General features: G+C 38.9%; 1 protein-coding gene across 1 annotated transcript in view; it reads left to right on the top strand.

The window, feature by feature from the left end:
• The window catches only part of LOC117380396 (tyrosine-protein kinase receptor UFO), a 23,589-nt gene extending 6,132 nt beyond the window's left edge, over positions 1-17,457 (top strand). Inside the window, exons 5-20 of the mRNA XM_033977201.2 lie at positions 39-119; positions 200-315; positions 2,659-2,854; positions 6,688-6,827; positions 7,826-7,970; positions 8,052-8,069; positions 9,147-9,276; positions 9,885-9,976; positions 11,535-11,630; positions 12,399-12,476; positions 12,635-12,727; positions 13,366-13,487; positions 14,248-14,357; positions 14,586-14,745; positions 14,841-14,977; positions 15,265-17,457. Of these exons, the coding sequence (XP_033833092.1) occupies positions 39-119; positions 200-315; positions 2,659-2,854; positions 6,688-6,827; positions 7,826-7,970; positions 8,052-8,069; positions 9,147-9,276; positions 9,885-9,976; positions 11,535-11,630; positions 12,399-12,476; positions 12,635-12,727; positions 13,366-13,487; positions 14,248-14,357; positions 14,586-14,745; positions 14,841-14,977; positions 15,265-15,715 (2,165 nt within the window). The 3' untranslated portion in view covers positions 15,716-17,457. The remainder of the gene's footprint in view (positions 1-38; positions 120-199; positions 316-2,658; positions 2,855-6,687; positions 6,828-7,825; positions 7,971-8,051; positions 8,070-9,146; positions 9,277-9,884; positions 9,977-11,534; positions 11,631-12,398; positions 12,477-12,634; positions 12,728-13,365; positions 13,488-14,247; positions 14,358-14,585; positions 14,746-14,840; positions 14,978-15,264) is intronic.

The raw sequence follows: 17,457 nt of genomic DNA, 5'->3' as shown, positions 1-17,457 counted from the left end.
ATTTTTTATATTGTTGATGTTGTCTTGTGTCCACACAGGTCTTAACCGAACCAGCTCCTTCTCCTGTGAGGCCCATAACCGAAAGGGCGTGGCCACCTCTGGCTCAGGTGTTGTTACAGGTAGGTGTCTTGGCTATGATTACACTTTGTTTGTTGTCATACTTTTTGCCCTCATAAGGGTCTTTTCCTCTTTTCATTAGTGCTGCCATCTCAACCCAAGGACCTCAGAGCAGTGGAAATAACTCAGGACAGCCTTCGTGTTACCTGGCATCCAGGGTTTGGAGGCGACTATCCCATAATCCACTGCTCTGTTCAGGTGAGACAATGAAATGCAGGTAAATGGGGAAGATGAATACAAAAGGCAAGGCAGTATTTTACCCGATACAATAAGGGCATTTGGGGAGCTTCTTTTAAAAGAATAAGACAAAGCTTTTCTTTTCTCCAAACTCTTCCTAAGCCCCTCCCTTATTTATCCATGTACCTCTGGATCATGTTTCAGTTTGCGAAAGTGGCCTTCTGGACCAGCCCAGAACCACTCCCTCTCTCCCTGTCTCTTTGCTGCTAATTCAGTTCTCCCAGTTCTCTTTTTTTTTCTTCTGAATGAGGCACAACTAGAGCACCACCCTTAAAAATCTGGTTCTAATAAAGCTTCCCCTCATACCTCCATGGCCCCCTCCCCTCTTTCGCTCTTGGCTCAACCCTCCGTAGCACTGCACCCTCGCTGGGGAACAAGGAGAGGGGCTGGCCTCAAAATGGGGCAAACGTGAATGTTAATAGCTCTTTGTGTAGACAAAAGTAATATGGAAAAACTTGAACAAAGCCAAACTATCCTTGGTGAAAGAAACTGACTAACACACCATTGTCTTCTATTAGTAACTCAAGTTTTAAAAAAAATCATTGTATCTGTAGACTATAGTAGTGCACTATTCAATATTCACTTCTTTCTTTCTAGACTTATTACAGTAATGTTTTCTAGGGATGCACCAACCCAGCTTTTTCAGTTCTGATACTAATTCTGCTACTAAGGATTTAAGTACCGGTATCTGCTGATGCCCATCAACTGATACCAGAGCAGCAACCAAAACCTGGATTTATTTCCTTAAAACAAAAATTAAATAAGACAAAACTAATCCAAATGTAGCTGTTAATTATCCTTCAAGGAACTACAGGACAACTTTATATAAATAGTTTTTTTCTGAGCCGATTACGACCAGTACATAGTCCTATTACATCAGTTTATTTGACCAACCAGGATATTGGCTGAATCAATATTTGGGAGCCGATATCTGATGCAGCAGATTTTTTTATGTATCAGGGCTGATATTCGATACCAGTATCAGATCATTGCATTCCTAATATTTTCCTCCTGCTCCATTGTAATTTGCATATTGATTTGGTACAGTAAATGCCTTTTCATTTACATTTGTATTTAAGCTTGGGACTGACACAAAGAGTACTTTGTGTTTGCTTTGATTTATCCAAAACCTATTACTATAAACACAAATAATTTAACTCAGTAGTGTAAGTAATGCCTTGTAAAGAAGCAATCACTAGTCTTTAACCACTGTTTAATAGTATGAGTAATTCTTAAGTATTACAACAATGTCAGTGCCTTAGGAAGAGACAGCTTTACGACACATTTGACAAGTGAAAGGAAACGGGTGTTAAGAAAGAATGTTAAACTTGAAACAAATCGACAAATGGATATAATTTTTCTTCGAGTAATACTTTGGGAATGCAGTACTGTGACTCAGGGATGACTGTTAGAATTGAATTAGCTGCACTGCACTTATTGTTTACGTTTGGATTCTGACTCATTGCAGTAGGAATGGCTCTCCACTCTCATTCACAGAGCCTCATATGGGCCTGGCCGACTGTTCCTGCCACACACATTATTGTTTAAGCTCCTTTGTTAAAACAGGTTATACCAGCAACTGCATGCACACTCACAACTTACCTGTTGCCGAAGCAAGGTTACTGTAAAAAATACCACCCTCTCAAGAGCTATATGTTAACAAGGAATCATGGGAAAAGGCCAAAATTGCAACTTTAATGTGGTTTATGAAATGCTGTAATGAAGCATTTTTCTGCCCCATGTTCCTTTTTAAAAGTGTTTACGACAGAGGTTAGTGCCGAGGCAGCAGTTTCTCACCTCTAATCTTTGGTTGTTGAGTGTTGTTTTGAGGGCACCTTACTGAGTTTTGGCTCAGGATGAAAGCAGAGATTGTGCATTATCCTCAGTTTGACTGTAAATGACTTTTGGACAATTTAAATCACAACAGGGGGTTAATGTACAGCACCACTGGGCGTTTGAGTAAAATAGTAAAATGGAAAAGACATGGCAGCTAGTGGTGATGAATTAAAGGTGCACTATGTAACTTCTAGTGGAGGGTCCACAAGTTTCTTTACACAATAACATTATTGCCTTGTGTTGAATATTCATCTGTATAATGGCATTATATGTGTCTATGTCCATGGAGACCAAGCTACTGGTGTGGAGATGTGACCCTGCTCACAGTCACAAGAAAAATCTGGGATTTTTTCAAACCCATATGTTAATCTTTGCACAGATCAGGGCTGGTGATTTGTTATTTACCATCACTGAAAATATAATACGCTTAAAATCTTTATGCTTACAATGTTCTTTTAACCATTATAGGCTAAACATGTGACAGAGACCTTCACAGCTGGGCCTGATCGAATGATCCACAACCAGAATGTGAATATCCCCCCAGCCACTCACCTGATTGAGCTCTTGGAGCCCCACAGCCTGTATGCTGTCAGGGTGTCCTGCCACAGCAGCCAGGGTGCATCAGAGTGGTCACCCTGGGTGGAAATGCGCACTAAAGAAGGAGGTAAGAGTCTAGCCTACAGTGACAAAGGAGGAGCAGCCCTGTCAGTCGGGTCCTTCGAAGCAGCCATTGAATTGGGATAGGGCTTGTGTGTGTGACAGAGGTTTCACGTGTGTCAGTTACGTGTTCATGGCTCAAGTTCATATCTAAAAATATAACTAGAGTATATTTTATGATGTTGAAGATATGACATTTTTAGCATGTTGTTATAGTGGTTGTAGCCAGTGTTTTGATGCTTGGCGTTTTGTCTGAGTTAAGAAAAAAAAAAGTTTTACATATAGATTATTATTTAGAGATATCTAAATAAATGGTTTGGGTGCATTTTGTGGCTCAATGGACAGAAAATATACTTCACTCTTTACTGTTGTGAGATAGTCAATGCCTTGGCAATAGTAGTGAAAGTGAATGCATATTACAAATGTACAGACAGCGACACTTTGAATCAGTTTAGTCATAAAATTGCTTCCCGGTTTGAATGGATGAAAATTGCCAGGCCCAAGTGAGCCTCTTTTTTCAAATGTAAACCTAAATGTTGAACAGTATAGTATTAAGGGCAGTGTGTGTAGATGGAGAGCACATCCAAACGACTGCTTAACGTCTTAGTTTATACAGAGGTGGGATTTTCCATGCCAGCTCATGCTACTCTCAGCCAGTGAACAGGAATGGAAACAGTGTATGAGGGAAGATATGTTGCTGGACGCACAAGGGGCGGTTCATAGGGAGTTATGATTTGAAAATGAGCATTTCCCACAAACAGAAAAAGAGAAGTAGCATGTACAGTTCAAACAAGAACATTTAAGACGTGTGATGAGTTTCATTTCAGTATAGAAACAAAACGTTGACACACTGTATAACTTCATTTGATGTATTTTGTATTAATTTGACACCTATTTCATCAAAGTATTTATGATTAGATTCAGCTATTGGTCAGATGGAGTTCAGGAGGCTATTGGAAGAGAAGTGGAAAGGGGGGAGGCAAATGTAGGAAGATCTTTGAGTCTGAGATCACATCTTTAACTAAACATTCACAACATTCCTCCAGTCTTTTGTTAAATTGACCAGGATCATATGTTTCTTATTAATATCTTTTACAATCTATAACACTGTAGTATCTCTTATATGTGTTATCCCGGCACAGACTTCCCCATCTGCTGCTCCTCCTAAATTCCTTGTAGTTTTATTTCACGTCATAAATGCATTTTTGTCAGCTCCATTCTCATAAATTTCTGTAATGACGCTGGATTTTTTTTTTTTTCATAAACAAGTACTAAGTTTGTTTCCCTTTTCTAAACAAGCACAAAAGCAGTTATTTTTTTTAGATCCACTTGCTCTACTCTGTTACTTCATCCTTTCATTTCTTGACCTTGTATGACCTGTAATTTCTCTTTCCAGAGCACCTACTGGCCACTGTGGGAAAAAAGTGGGTTGTTGGTGGGAGCAGGGGAGAAGGAGTTGATGGGATGGTCGCAGGGGGAAGGGGCTGCTTTGTCCAAATACTTGTGCAGCTATTTTCCCAAAGCCCGTCCTGATCCCTGAAGGAGGAGAGAAGGGAGAAAGAGAGAGAGAGACACACAGAGGGAGGGAGAGAGGCAAAGACAGAGGGAAAAACGGAGGGGGAGTGAAAGAAGGTGGGGCGCAGTCTGCTGGGGGGAGAGGAAGCAAGGTCACCCGCATGGCCCGACTAATCTGACAGCCTAGACTTTATCAGCTCTAGACATGTTCAGAAAATATCAAGTATGTGAACACTTTGGGGGTTTTAAAATAACTACTTCTAGTTTATTACTACATTATATTTTCTTGAAGGAAAAAGAGTAAAAATCAGATGAAAAATGAGCCAACAAGTTCAGACTTTCCACCTGACAGAAGAGCGAAAACGTGAAATACATTTAAAGGTGCACTACTATGTAACTTTTCTGGTGGTGTGTACATCACCTGCACCATGGAAATACCTTTAATTGAATAGAAGATGGATGAGTTAATTGCCAGGATGCACCTTTAATGAATTTCACTGTAACTCAGATATCTTGGTTGGGTTTGGACTTAACTTGGATTAGAGCAATCGTTTTGGTATGTTTCATGAATCATCTACACATGTGGTGCATTATATCAGTTGATGCTCTGAACTAATTACAATCTCACCATTATTACCCGCTGTGTTGGCTGTGACTCACACGTCTTAATCCTATTATCAGCTAAAATCAGACCATAGTCACCAATTTTCTCAGACAATGCACGATTTTACAATGATTCGACAGTCTATAGTGACACATTGTTATCACTGCCACTGATGATGTCCTGATCTGGAAAATTCTTTGAGGAAAAGGGTCTGTTTTCATTTATGGAGAAAGTCATAGTTCTGACTCATAGATGTTCCTTGTTTGGCTGTTTGACCTTTTGCTTTATAAATGTTGACTCATATGAACTATTTTCAAGTAATTTTAACAGTAAACAACTCCTACACTGTTATTTGACAAATAGTGGCACATAATAGCCTGTGTAACAGTAGCCTTTGGACGATGCAGATGTTAACTCCTAATGGTTCACTAATTGTCACCAGAAGTGTTGTTTTCTCAGCCTCTTTAACGCTGAGACAAAGACGTTAACATTAACCCCCTCCAGTTCAGTCCACCAGCCAACACAAGATTCCAATGTTATTTAAGAAATGTCTATTTTAATATGTTGAGTACAAGTTACATACTGCACAATGTTTTGATTTTTGACAAGGCAATAAGTTAATGATTTTGGGAACTGTTGGTAAAAATGTCCATTATGCCTACTTTTAAGTTCTACTGTAGTCATATTTCTGTAGTGCCCATAGCCTAACAATAAGTTTATACACTAATTTGAATTCAATGTTAAAGTGATTGTCAACAGAAGATAACTTGATAGATAAGGTAACTTTGAACAGGGTTGTTTTGAGGAAGATAATGGAAAATTACAGCAACAAAGAAAGGACAATAAGCATAGAAGAGACTTAGAGGAGAGAGAGCACTGGGTGACGGAGTGAAGGTGGAGACTTGATTCTGAGGTTGTTTTTGTTGCTGCCGACTGAACAGGGACCACATGTGGAAACAATCAGCTCTGAAACGCTTCTTGATAACATCATCCATATAGGCTGGGTCGTGTTTCTCTCCACTCACACCGTATTCAGACTGTGCAAAATGCTAGTTTAAGACTTTTTCACCTCCCCAGAAAAATAAAAAGGTTGACAACCAGACAAAATGGCCCCAATTCAGGCTGTAGCGAACAGCTCTGAAAGTGGAATGTAGAATGGAATAGTAATCCCATACAAACACATATTCCTCTGACTATTTTGAGCGATGCTACATCTCCTCTGAGTATACGCGCTGCCAACAACATATTTTACTAAATTTACTAAAACAGAATAGGCAGTGACATATGTGAGTCACCATGTCTGAGAAAAGGGGTGCTGCACAGATACTGCCTTATTTGTCTAATGAATCCAATCAGTGCCCACTCTGTAGTTGAGCCTACAGCTGTCTTCACATTTCGTAGGATTCAGGCTGTCAAAACAACACACGCCTGGCTAACCTACAGCCCGCTGGCCTCTGGATGTGTCTTCCTCTGCTATATTTAGACTCTCTGTTATGCTTTTATCATGAAAGACTATGGCTTAAGTCAAGTGCATTAGTCAGAGTTCATTTTATTTCCTTATTTTAGGCATGTTGAGCTGATTTCATGTTTGACCATTATTTATGTTGCACCATATCATCAAATCTCATTAGTTTGTGAGCTTTGTTCACTTACAATGGAAATAAAAAATATTCTTATCCCAATTACTGATAAAATGTTTTGTTCACTTGGTTATGTTTTAGTGCCTGAAAATCCACCAGTGAACGTGACTGCTGTGCTCAATGGGACAGAAGTGCTCATGACATGGCAGGAGCCTCCAGGGAAACTCAATGGAGAGCTGCAGGGCTACATGGTGGAGTACAGTACACCTGCCCAGCAACAGGTCAGTTTGGGGCAATCAAGCTCTAATTGATTGGTATCCTCAGTTGTATTCTTGTTAGCCCAGTGTGTAAAAAATAGGTCTGCAAATCAAGCTGTTGCATCTTCTCTCAAGCATGTGGGTGGTCACGTTTGTAAGTTAATTTAAATACAAATTAAATATTAGACAATAAATAACAAATACTACATTAGGGTTAGGGTCAGCTAAAGACATGTCCTGCTGATCAATTAGTCAACTAAAAAGTGGTGTGGCAAATGATCTCAAAATGACAATGTATTTCCATGTATCTGACCAAAGATTTCAACTACATGTATGCAGAAAACTGTGCCAGGAAGCAATGTATTTATGTTAAAACAGATTAAACATCACGAATCATTGTGAATTATGTAAATAGCAAAAAATACCAAATCTTCAACTGACTCACTCACTAACTTCTCCTTTCTGCTTTTGTCCCATATAATCCTTACAATTTACATAAAATAATTAGTCAAATACAAATTTTGGTCGACTAAGACTCGACAGAACGACTAAAGAACAACACCCCTGTTGATTCAAGATTCATGACTAAATTAGGGAATTTGTAACAGTCATTAAAGGCTGCAATAATTAATCCAAATAACTGAGTTGTCGATATCGTCTTGTAATAATTATCTAATAATCAGACCCTAAAACCCATAGCAAAAGAATCACATAAAAGTGGACCAGTTACCTAATCAAATAATTGTTAGCTGCAGCCCTAATATTCATGTTGATAAAGTACTTTTGTTGTAGATATTTATATCTGTGTAATCCCTCAGTCATCCACATCTGATCCGTAGCAAAAGAAAAATATAAAATCTGTCAACTGGACAAAACGTTGTACAAGTGAAGACATTTCACCTTGGTTGAGCAGCAAAACGTCTTTACTCCTACGATGTTTTGTCCAGTTGACAGATTTTATATTTTTCTTTTGCCAGGCTTTTTATACTTTGACATTCACAATATTTTCTGTGTTTTTGTAGTTCACTGTGGACACTGGCCTGGACACAGAGCTGTCCATCAACCTCTCTACCCCACTGTCCAATGTGACTTTTCGGGTATGTGCCTATACAGGGGCAGGCCCAGGACCATGGACACCCACTCAGACTCTTATGCTCATAACACCTGGTCAGTAATAGCATTTCATACATGTTGTACATTTTAAAGTTACAAACTGTTAATACTGTTTATTCTCTTTCACTTCCACAGAAATGGAGGGAATGAAAGGTGAGTAAGTGCTTGTTTGTCAAATACAGTCTGACCACTATCTTCTTCTTTGACCTCTTAAAAAGCCTTTTTGACACCAATGGGAAGTGAGATCAGTGTTTTTCACCACACAACTTCCCTTTCTTACTTTCTGTCCTCTGTTCCTCTGTGAGCCTATTCCTTCCTGAACATCAGATAAAAAAGGAAGGAAGAGAGAGAAAAGAGAAGATGCTCAAAGAGAGGGGGGTTATCAGGCGACTGGTGGGTTGAATGAGGCGACGCGTCATAAATATTTATAGCAGGCCAGAACGCTGCAACATCTTTGTTTGCTTAGTCTAATACAGGCAGACCGACAATTGAAACAACAACAGTCATAGATAAAACATTGAAGGAGCCAGGGAGAGTTGGGGGAGGGTGGTGTGAAAGTTACAGACAAACACTGGGTGGAGGTTGTGGGAGACTGGAAATATATTTAATGTGGCCAATGGGACAACTCTATGCACATATTTACAGCAGTGAACAAGGACACCTATTTTTAGAGAGTAAAGTTTGGTTTTAGTCTGACCAAAAGTCAGCCTTACCACACAAATACATATGCAGTCATAACAATGCTATAAATCGTACTTCTGCAGTTTATAGTTTATCCAGTCATGACAATGAGCGGTAACTAATTAAGACATTTTTGAAGAAGTGACTTGTTTCAAAAAGTTGACGTGGCTGAAAAAAGTTTGAAAAAGTAGGGAGAATTTTGAACTTTATTATGTTAATTAGTAGCAGGATTAGCTTGACTTAAACTTTACTTACAGGCCACTGCGGCTAGTGTTTTTCAAATGTTACTATGCTATATATTTTTACTACATGTCCGTATAGCTTCGAGCAGTGAATCTTGTCTATTATGACTGGGATAAAATCTACTGCAAAATACTTGAAATGAAAATATACAAGAATTTGGCTATTTAGTTGGTATTAATGTCAAACCCCTCCACTCCACCTCTGCTTTTGGCTGAATAACTGCACTTCTTGTACAAAAATACACTGTTCTAGCATTACACTATTTCCTGTTTTCTGGTTAACAACTCGTCACCACTCCTCCCTCAGGTGGATCTTCGCCCCCAGCCTTTTCCTGGCACTGGTGGTACGTGGTGATGGCCATTGCTGGAGCTGTGTCCATAGCTGTGCTCATGGCTGTTTATGTGGCCAAGCTGCGGCGAAAGGAGACGCGCTTTGGGTATGTACCATGGTCCTGCTCTTAGTGGCTAACACTATGCCAAACCCAAAAACTGCAGTTTTAACATTCCTCTAAGCTAGTCCCTTGATTCTGCATGCATTCTGAAGTACTTGGATACCATAGGAAACATCTGTTCAGAGACCAACACTAATTTTGTGAATTATGGACTCTTCAGCTGTGTTTATGCATCTTTGACCAAAATTATTCAAACTGTGTACAAATGTTCAGTTCAAGTGAATATTTACTATGTACATTTATGGATCTGTAATGAGTGGACGATAATGTTTTGGTAAATATACTATTGGGGATTTTGATCTTTTATCTAAAAATCGATCATTGTGAAGGACTTTAATTTCTATCACAGCTGTCAGACATCTTTCACAATTGTTTCACAAACCATTTTGAGCATTTCCTGACTCCCAGCTGCAGAGATGTCAACATTCCATTTTGGCACCATCCTAGTTTTTCTTTCTTTAATATTTGAGAATTCAGGATTCTTTGTTTGTTTTTTACTTTTGTGCAGATTAGGTGCATAAATTTAACTAAATTAACCTTTCTGCCTACAGTTGTTGTTTTTGTGCTGACTTGTGTCATGTTTGATTTTGCAGGGAGGCATTTGAGCCGATGATGGAGAGTGGAGAGCTGGTTGTCAGGTATCGAGCTCGTCGCACCTACAGCCGGAGAACAACAGAAGCAACACGTAAGTCTAGACAACAGATGTGAACAAAATAACCCAAAACACCACAGATATGTCATTAAGGGGGATTCACAATGTGCAGGCCTAAACATGCCTCAGTAATTGGACTCAACACTCTAATACATAAATGCCTCAACACTCTAATACATAAATGTCACATCAAAGCATGTTCAGTCTTGTCTTAGGTACAATTCCTGTGAAAGGATAACTGCAGCTGTTGTCATGCAAAGTGACAGACTGCTCCAGCTATCAAGTTTAACCAGCATTTCAAGACTAGTTTGTACACTTAACGAAAGACAAGATAGCAGTCGTACCGCTCGATCAAAAGGGAAAAAAAATGAAATTCACTTCTCCATTTTTATATTCCTACAATCACTGTTAAAATGTCTCATTGGTTTCATTTTCCTGTCATATGTAAGTTTTTGAGGACTTTTTTCCCATTCTAAATCATCAATCATTCTGAAACCCATGGATGGTCGTTCAGTTTTCCTTGAAGCAGCAGTCGTGGAGACTGTTTATGGACCTTCTTCCTGTACAGGTCTTAACTTGCAAAACAGCCCCTAAATGTGTGGAGTAGGTAAAACGAGAGGGGTGAGATGTGTCGATAACATGCACTCTGAGTGAATAGGAATTGCTTTGGGGAATAGACAAAAAGAGGTCAGCTCAGAGGGATTTAGGCGGAATTTATAGCATTGATGTTGACAAGTTCTTCTACACAAATTTGAACCCCGAGGACCGGTGTATTTCCCAAACATATACAGGCTAATAGCTGGTCTTACTAACATGTGTTGGGACATGCCTGCGTACTGAGCGCATTGTTGTCCAGCACGTGGCTGATTGATAGTGGGGGACAACAGCAGCTGAGAGGGAGGGGGAGCTGTCCTGTCACAGCCCTGTCCAGATGTGAAAACACTCCATGCAGAAAGAAGTTAAATGATTCAACCACAAGCACAAATCCTCTGACCTCATCTCTGCCTGTTATTGTTACAGCCATAACTTCAACCAGTACATTTAAAGGGGTGTAGATTTTTGCTGCTATTGTTATTGTGATGTTGTGTTGAATGAATGCATAGGAGAAATTATTTTAGAGGTAGCTGTATCGTAGATAGACCAGACTGAGATGATTTGGGCATGAAAATTGATTTGAAATGGAGGGATGACAACAATATGGACGAAAATCAAAACTGAGATTTACTCAAAAAGAGCAAATTAGATTGGGTGTGACAAAAATGGAAAAATATGGTTAGGAACAGACATGGCTTGCTATCTATTTGAGAGTGTTCCACAGCACTTAACAATTTAAAACAAACTATTATTTCTTTTGAATGGTGAAATGTGCTTAAAATGTCACCTGTAAACTCATTAGTAGCATTTTTGTAGGTAATTCAAATAAGACATTGCAAGTTCATGTAAATTTAACATAGTCCATTAGCAATTTTATGTTACACAATGACAAAAATTCTAAACTGTTTCCTTTTGCTTTGTGGTTTCGGGAAAGTCCTGCTGGGGAGTCAGTTCTTTTTTCTCACTACTCTAAAAATATGTCTTGTTGTGTTTTCAGTGAACAGCCTGGGCATCAGTGATGAGTTGAAGCAGAAGCTGCAGGACGTCATGGTGGACAGACACAAACTGACTCTGGGAAAGACCCTTGGAGAAGGTGGGGTGTAACCTTTAGCTTGTAATGTTTTTGGGAAAGGGAGGAGGTTGTATCAGTAAAAGTACAAGGAGTGTCTGACAAACTGCAGCTTGAATTTATAGTACTGACAGCTCTTCGAGCTGTTTTTGAATAACTCATCATTATCAAGCTGTTACGAGACAAAAATGAACATGCTATTGCCAAATTTTTTACAAACTGATAAAATGTATGAATTAATTAATTCATTTATTTATTTAAACATTAAGAATATGTTTTAGATTGTATTGGTAAATGTTTACTTATTTTGCCATGTGTATTTTTTAGTGTTACCTTTATCTCTACACCATATTCAATTTTTTGCTTAAAGTTTCACTGTGTAACTTTTTAGCCTCAAAAGAGACTAATATAAATGCACGTGTTTTCATTTTGGATGTTTTCATTGCAGTGAAAAACATGTGTTCTTACACCTCGTAGGCTTGCATCCCCACAAACTTGATTCTTACTTTCCCTAGAGGAAGGCGTCCTCCTGCTTGTCTCTATGGAAATGTTGTTCATTGGTTATAATATTCCACAATATGGCATAAAGCTTAACATCTCCACAGAGAATGTTAACTCTCTGTTTCCACGGATCATACAGATGACATGCCATCTCCAAAAAGTTACAGTGTTGTTTTACGTTTTGTAAATAAATATAGACTTGAGTGTTATGTTTCACTCCCTTATACACTAGATCTGAATATAATGATAGTAAGTGCAGTATATTTGATGTGTTTTGTTGCTTGTTTTTAGGCGAGTTTGGCTCTGTGATGGAAGGGCTGCTCACTCAAGAGGAGTCTGCTCTGAAAGTGGCTGTAAAGACGATGAAGAGTGAGTAGAGTCAGAGCGTTACAATGAGTGTTTTCTTTTTGAGAACACTGTCTAGTTCATAAACAGCACTCCATCATAACAAAGATAAGGGGTCTAAAGGGCTGAAATCTCATGTTCTCACTGTATCAAAAATAAATGTAACTCTTGTCTCATCTTAGTTGCTATCTGCACACGCTCCGAAATGGAGGATTTTCTGCGTGAAGCCGCCTGCATGAAAGAGTTTGATCATCCCAATGTCATGAGGCTTTTAGGTAAACCACCATACAAATGTTGTCTAGATATTTTTGCACTTCAGAACAACAAGCTGGGTTTCAGCTTACAACACAACAATGTATAGGCCAGTAGTATTTAATACTGATGGGAGATAGCTAAAATGAATATTGTTAAATTGCAGATTGTTGTTGTACAATAGCAAGTTCTACGGTACTGTTGTGAATAGAAATGACAGTTGAACATTTGTGAATGTTCGTTTGGATATTTTTTTATGAGAATACCATGTAATAAATAAGGAATCTCAGGGTAGACATCATCAAATATTTTTGTATTTATTTATTAATTTATTTGACTGGGACAATGCATATTGATGAACAGACATGATTAAAGATGAATGTAAGTACACCAATTAGCCAAAGGCTAATTTGCATCTGTTGTCCCAGGGGCTGGGGTCACAAAAAGGTCACGTTAAGGGTCAAATACATTTTAGAATCTGAAAACCACCATGAAGGAGCAGTTATTAAAGGGTGACAAATCAATGATAAACAGTTCATTGACGTAGTATGGGCACTGATGTTTTTCCAAAGATCATCCATCATATTTTTTTGTTTTATGTCATATTTCAAGTGTTGAATCTATTTCCACGCACTTATCTTGGTGGTGTGTGTTTGTTCAGGTGTGTGTCTGCAGACAGTGGAGAGTGAAGGCTATCCATCTCCTGTAGTGATCCTGCCCTACATGAAACATGGAGACCTGCACAGCTATCTGCTCTACTCCAGACTCGGCGATTGCCCCGTGGTGAGTCCAATCAAACAACAATCAAAGTGTCCAATCAGCTGCACACTCATTGCACAAACACAACACTTGTTTGGCCCAGTGAGTTCAACTTTCTATGTCAGCAGAATGAGATCCAAAGGTGAGCAGCACAACCACGCCTACTGACCCATAAACCAGAATAAATTGTGCCTGATAATACATATAAGCATAGCCAGGTGTTTTTTTCTTGAATAAAAAAATATGCAATCATTGTACAAATAGCTATAAAGCTTCAAAAATAAAAGATAAATTAAACTAGAAAACATAAATATCTGCTTAGGCACTGCTTCACCTCCACAATGATAAAGTGTGTTATTTTTTAATGCATTGTGGAAGTTAAATGTGTTTAACATCAGAATTGTTGTCATCTTGTTCTGGGGACACCAAATCTATCATTTCAACCCTGACTGATTACCGGCCTCCTCAGCACAGCACTGGATACGATGCATTATTAGTGAAGTCATTTTTGGACTGAAATGTACTTTACGCTGTAAGTCCCAACAGAGTGACTCAAGATACTCAGAGTTAATCAAAACAACACTAAAATGTTCCATGGATTTGGCAAACATTTAGAAATGCAATAGAGCTGAACTGTGATCTTCCCATAGGAGCTCTGTGTTAAAACAAGGGCAGCCAGTTCATGCTCACTCCACATAGGACATCTTAACTGCCCCCTGCTGTTGACAGCACATAATACACTATGTTTTGGACCATAATGACCCTTCTCTCTGTTGTCCTACAGTACCTCCCCTCTCAGATGCTGGTGAAGTTTATGACCGACATTGCCCGAGGAATGGAGTATCTCAGTAACAAGAACTTTATCCACAGAGACCTCGCCGCTCGCAACTGCATGTAAGCAGCACACTGTTTCACTTCCTTTAAGAGTTCCTGCTCTGTTTATTTCTCATGCAAGTTAGACCTATTATTGTGGAAGAATGCCCTGATCAACAGTGGATAGAAAAAATGTTATGGCAGTTAAAACATGTATTAACTGAATTTCAAGAAAGGAAGTGGAATGTTAATATTTTGTAAAATTATAATTTGGATACGTAAAATAAACAAATCAATTCTCTGTTTTAGGTTGAATGAGAACATGAACGTTTGTGTGGCAGACTTTGGTCTGTCTAAAAAGATCTACAATGGGGATTACTACAGACAAGGGAGGATCTCAAAGATGCCAGTTAAATGGATTGCAATTGAAAGCTTGGCTGATCGTGTATACACCACTAAGAGCGATGTTGTAAGTATTCTTTGAAAATGTTAAATTATTGTCACTAATTAAATATTGTTTTCACTTGCACTGTGTTTACAAAACATTATATTCTTTTTGTGTAGTGGTCATTTGGAGTGACGATGTGGGAGATTGCCACTAGGGGGCAGACGCCGTACCCTGGAGTGGAGAACAGTGAGATCTATGATTACTTGAGACAGGGCAACCGCCTCAAACAGCCTCCTGACTGTCTGGACAGCATGTGAGTGACTGCTCCCTCTCTGCAAAACACACATAGCACAGATAGTTCATCAGATTAGAAGTGTACCAGTGGTCTAAACCTGAATTAGTAAATGCTTTATATTTAAGGATGCAGTTACATCCTTTGCTAGAAATCATAAAAGTGATTCTTTAAGTGTTTAAGTCAGTGTATGGATCTGACTAACACTTACGTAGCTACTGTACAAGCCATCTTTTAATTGCCTCTTATGAACATTGGTTTGCTATTTGTAATTCTAAATAAATAAAACACATCTTTCCCATCTCCAGCTATACGTTGATGTTCTCATGTTGGCTTCTGAGTCCCAAAGACCGCCCCTCCTTTGAGACCCTACGCTGTGAGCTGGAGAAGGCTCTGGAGGATCTACCAGACCCCCAGGACCCTGATGAGATCTTGTACGTCAACATGGAGGAGTCATCCATGGAGCTGGGAGCTGTGGGCGGCCGCGACCCTAATGTGGGCCCCTCCCCTCTGTGTCTGAAAGGTCTGGACTCTGTCACCACTGTGGAGGTGCACCACCCGAACCGCTACGTCCTCTGTCCACAACATGAGACCAACCGGGCCTTATGTGACTCTATGGAAAGTCTGGACATGCCCATTTCATCATCCACTGCCACTCTGCCCCTACAGCCGTCCTGCCACTCCACACCCAACCTGACCCCAGCCCCCACCCCCACTGTGGAGCTGCTAGAGGACAGAGACAGGAGAGTGCCCTGGTAGTGATGGCCTATGACAATGACCATTTACTTCCAATGTGCCCATATTGAGAGTGACTTTATTGACTGTAAAACACACAAAGTGCCCCAAGAAATGCTTTTGCGCAAATGTACTCTTGCCCACACAGCCGAAGACATTCCACAGAAGAGATGTAAAACAGAGATCAAGAATAACTTAATGAACCCTGTGTATCAATAACTGTTCATCTGTTTAACTGGGCAAACACTTTGCTTGGACCACTTTTGATACACACAGGCCACTGCATAGACAATACAAGAAAAGCTGCGGTAATGGAGATGTTGCTCCATTTGCCATAATAAGTCTGACTGATCAAATATGATTGGTGTATTGTGGACACCTCAGTACGTTCCTTTGACATTCACTGCATGCATTCAAGAGGACACACTGCTGGACAATCAGTACCATTTCAGCTCATGTAGCTACTCATTTCACATCTGTCCTTGAATGAAACTAAACATCTGTGAATCAGCTACACACTGCCATAATGTATTGACACTTGGGATAAGGGCAATATCTGAACAAGCACTTCCAGTTGTTTGTTTTTAATTACCACAAGGACTGTAAATCAGTTTCTAAGTTGTCCGACCTAATTAATAATACTTCGTGTTATGTTTCTTGCAAGGAAAAATGTTGAAATTAAAATACAGGTACTAGTCCAAAGGGACACATAAGAGACTGAATAATACTCAAAGGTTCGGACACAGCAGATCCATGTTTTGATGCCTTTACATTTGACAAAAGCACAGTGTTATTATTATACACTTTCTATGTTTTGCTGATATGATTTTGCACTAAAGTTTGAAAGTCTTATTTGTAAATGTTTACTTTTTCTATACATGAATTTTATCATTTTGTTGACAAATATTCAGGCGTTGCAAAATATCTTTTTCCATATGAGTCTGAGTAATAAGTGAGAACAAGTCATTCTGTTTCTCCCATGTTTAGGGCTGTTTTAGCTTCGCACAGACCTGAGCAGCTTTTCAACAATGAGGCACTTAATTTAAAATGTATTTTTGTTTTTATTGCCCATGAGATTTATAGACCACACATGTAAAGAGAAAACCTCTTCTGATAAGGCTCTGTGTGTTTAGTTTGGTACAACAATGGTACTGTAATATTGAATTATTGACTTGTCACACTCCTATTCACATGTATAGTGTTTGGTTTTGAAAGATGATCTACTTGAGTAAGACAGATAAATGTTGCGATACCAAACCAGGGAACTCAGGAAAATAATAATCACATGTTCCAATTTTGTCCGGTCCTTATAAAATTTACTATTATTACCAGCATTAGTGCAAATAGGACTTGGTCAAACTAACAAGTTACATTCTATTTTGCTGCCACTTTGACCTTTGCTTTCCACTGTGCATATGTTTATAATGTAAGATATACATGTAGCCTACATGTACATTTCATGAAATCTACAGTAAAGGTATTGTATCTTAGATTATAAGGCACTGAGCTTTGACACTTTTAATGGTTATTCATCTTTTTAGCTAACTGATAGTTTTCACAGATTTGTTCTTGTAAAAATGTGCATCAACTTCCAAACTTTCCAAGTGCCTTCTGAGAGCCAGTATTTTTCATGCTTGTGGTTCTCCTGTAGTATTGATTGGGAGATGATTGTACATAGTTACATTTATATTGCCATTCATTATTTTTTATGCATTTTTATACCTGCAGTGTTTTGTATATGAAATAAATTTGTTTCTGTATAACCT

Source organism: Periophthalmus magnuspinnatus, chromosome 13 (genome assembly GCF_009829125.3).
Source record: "Periophthalmus magnuspinnatus isolate fPerMag1 chromosome 13, fPerMag1.2.pri, whole genome shotgun sequence".
NCBI classification, from domain to species: Eukaryota; Metazoa; Chordata; class Actinopteri; order Gobiiformes; family Gobiidae; genus Periophthalmus; species Periophthalmus magnuspinnatus.
The sequence above is the reverse complement of the archived record's forward strand: the minus strand, read 5'-3'. Positions and strand labels throughout refer to the sequence as shown.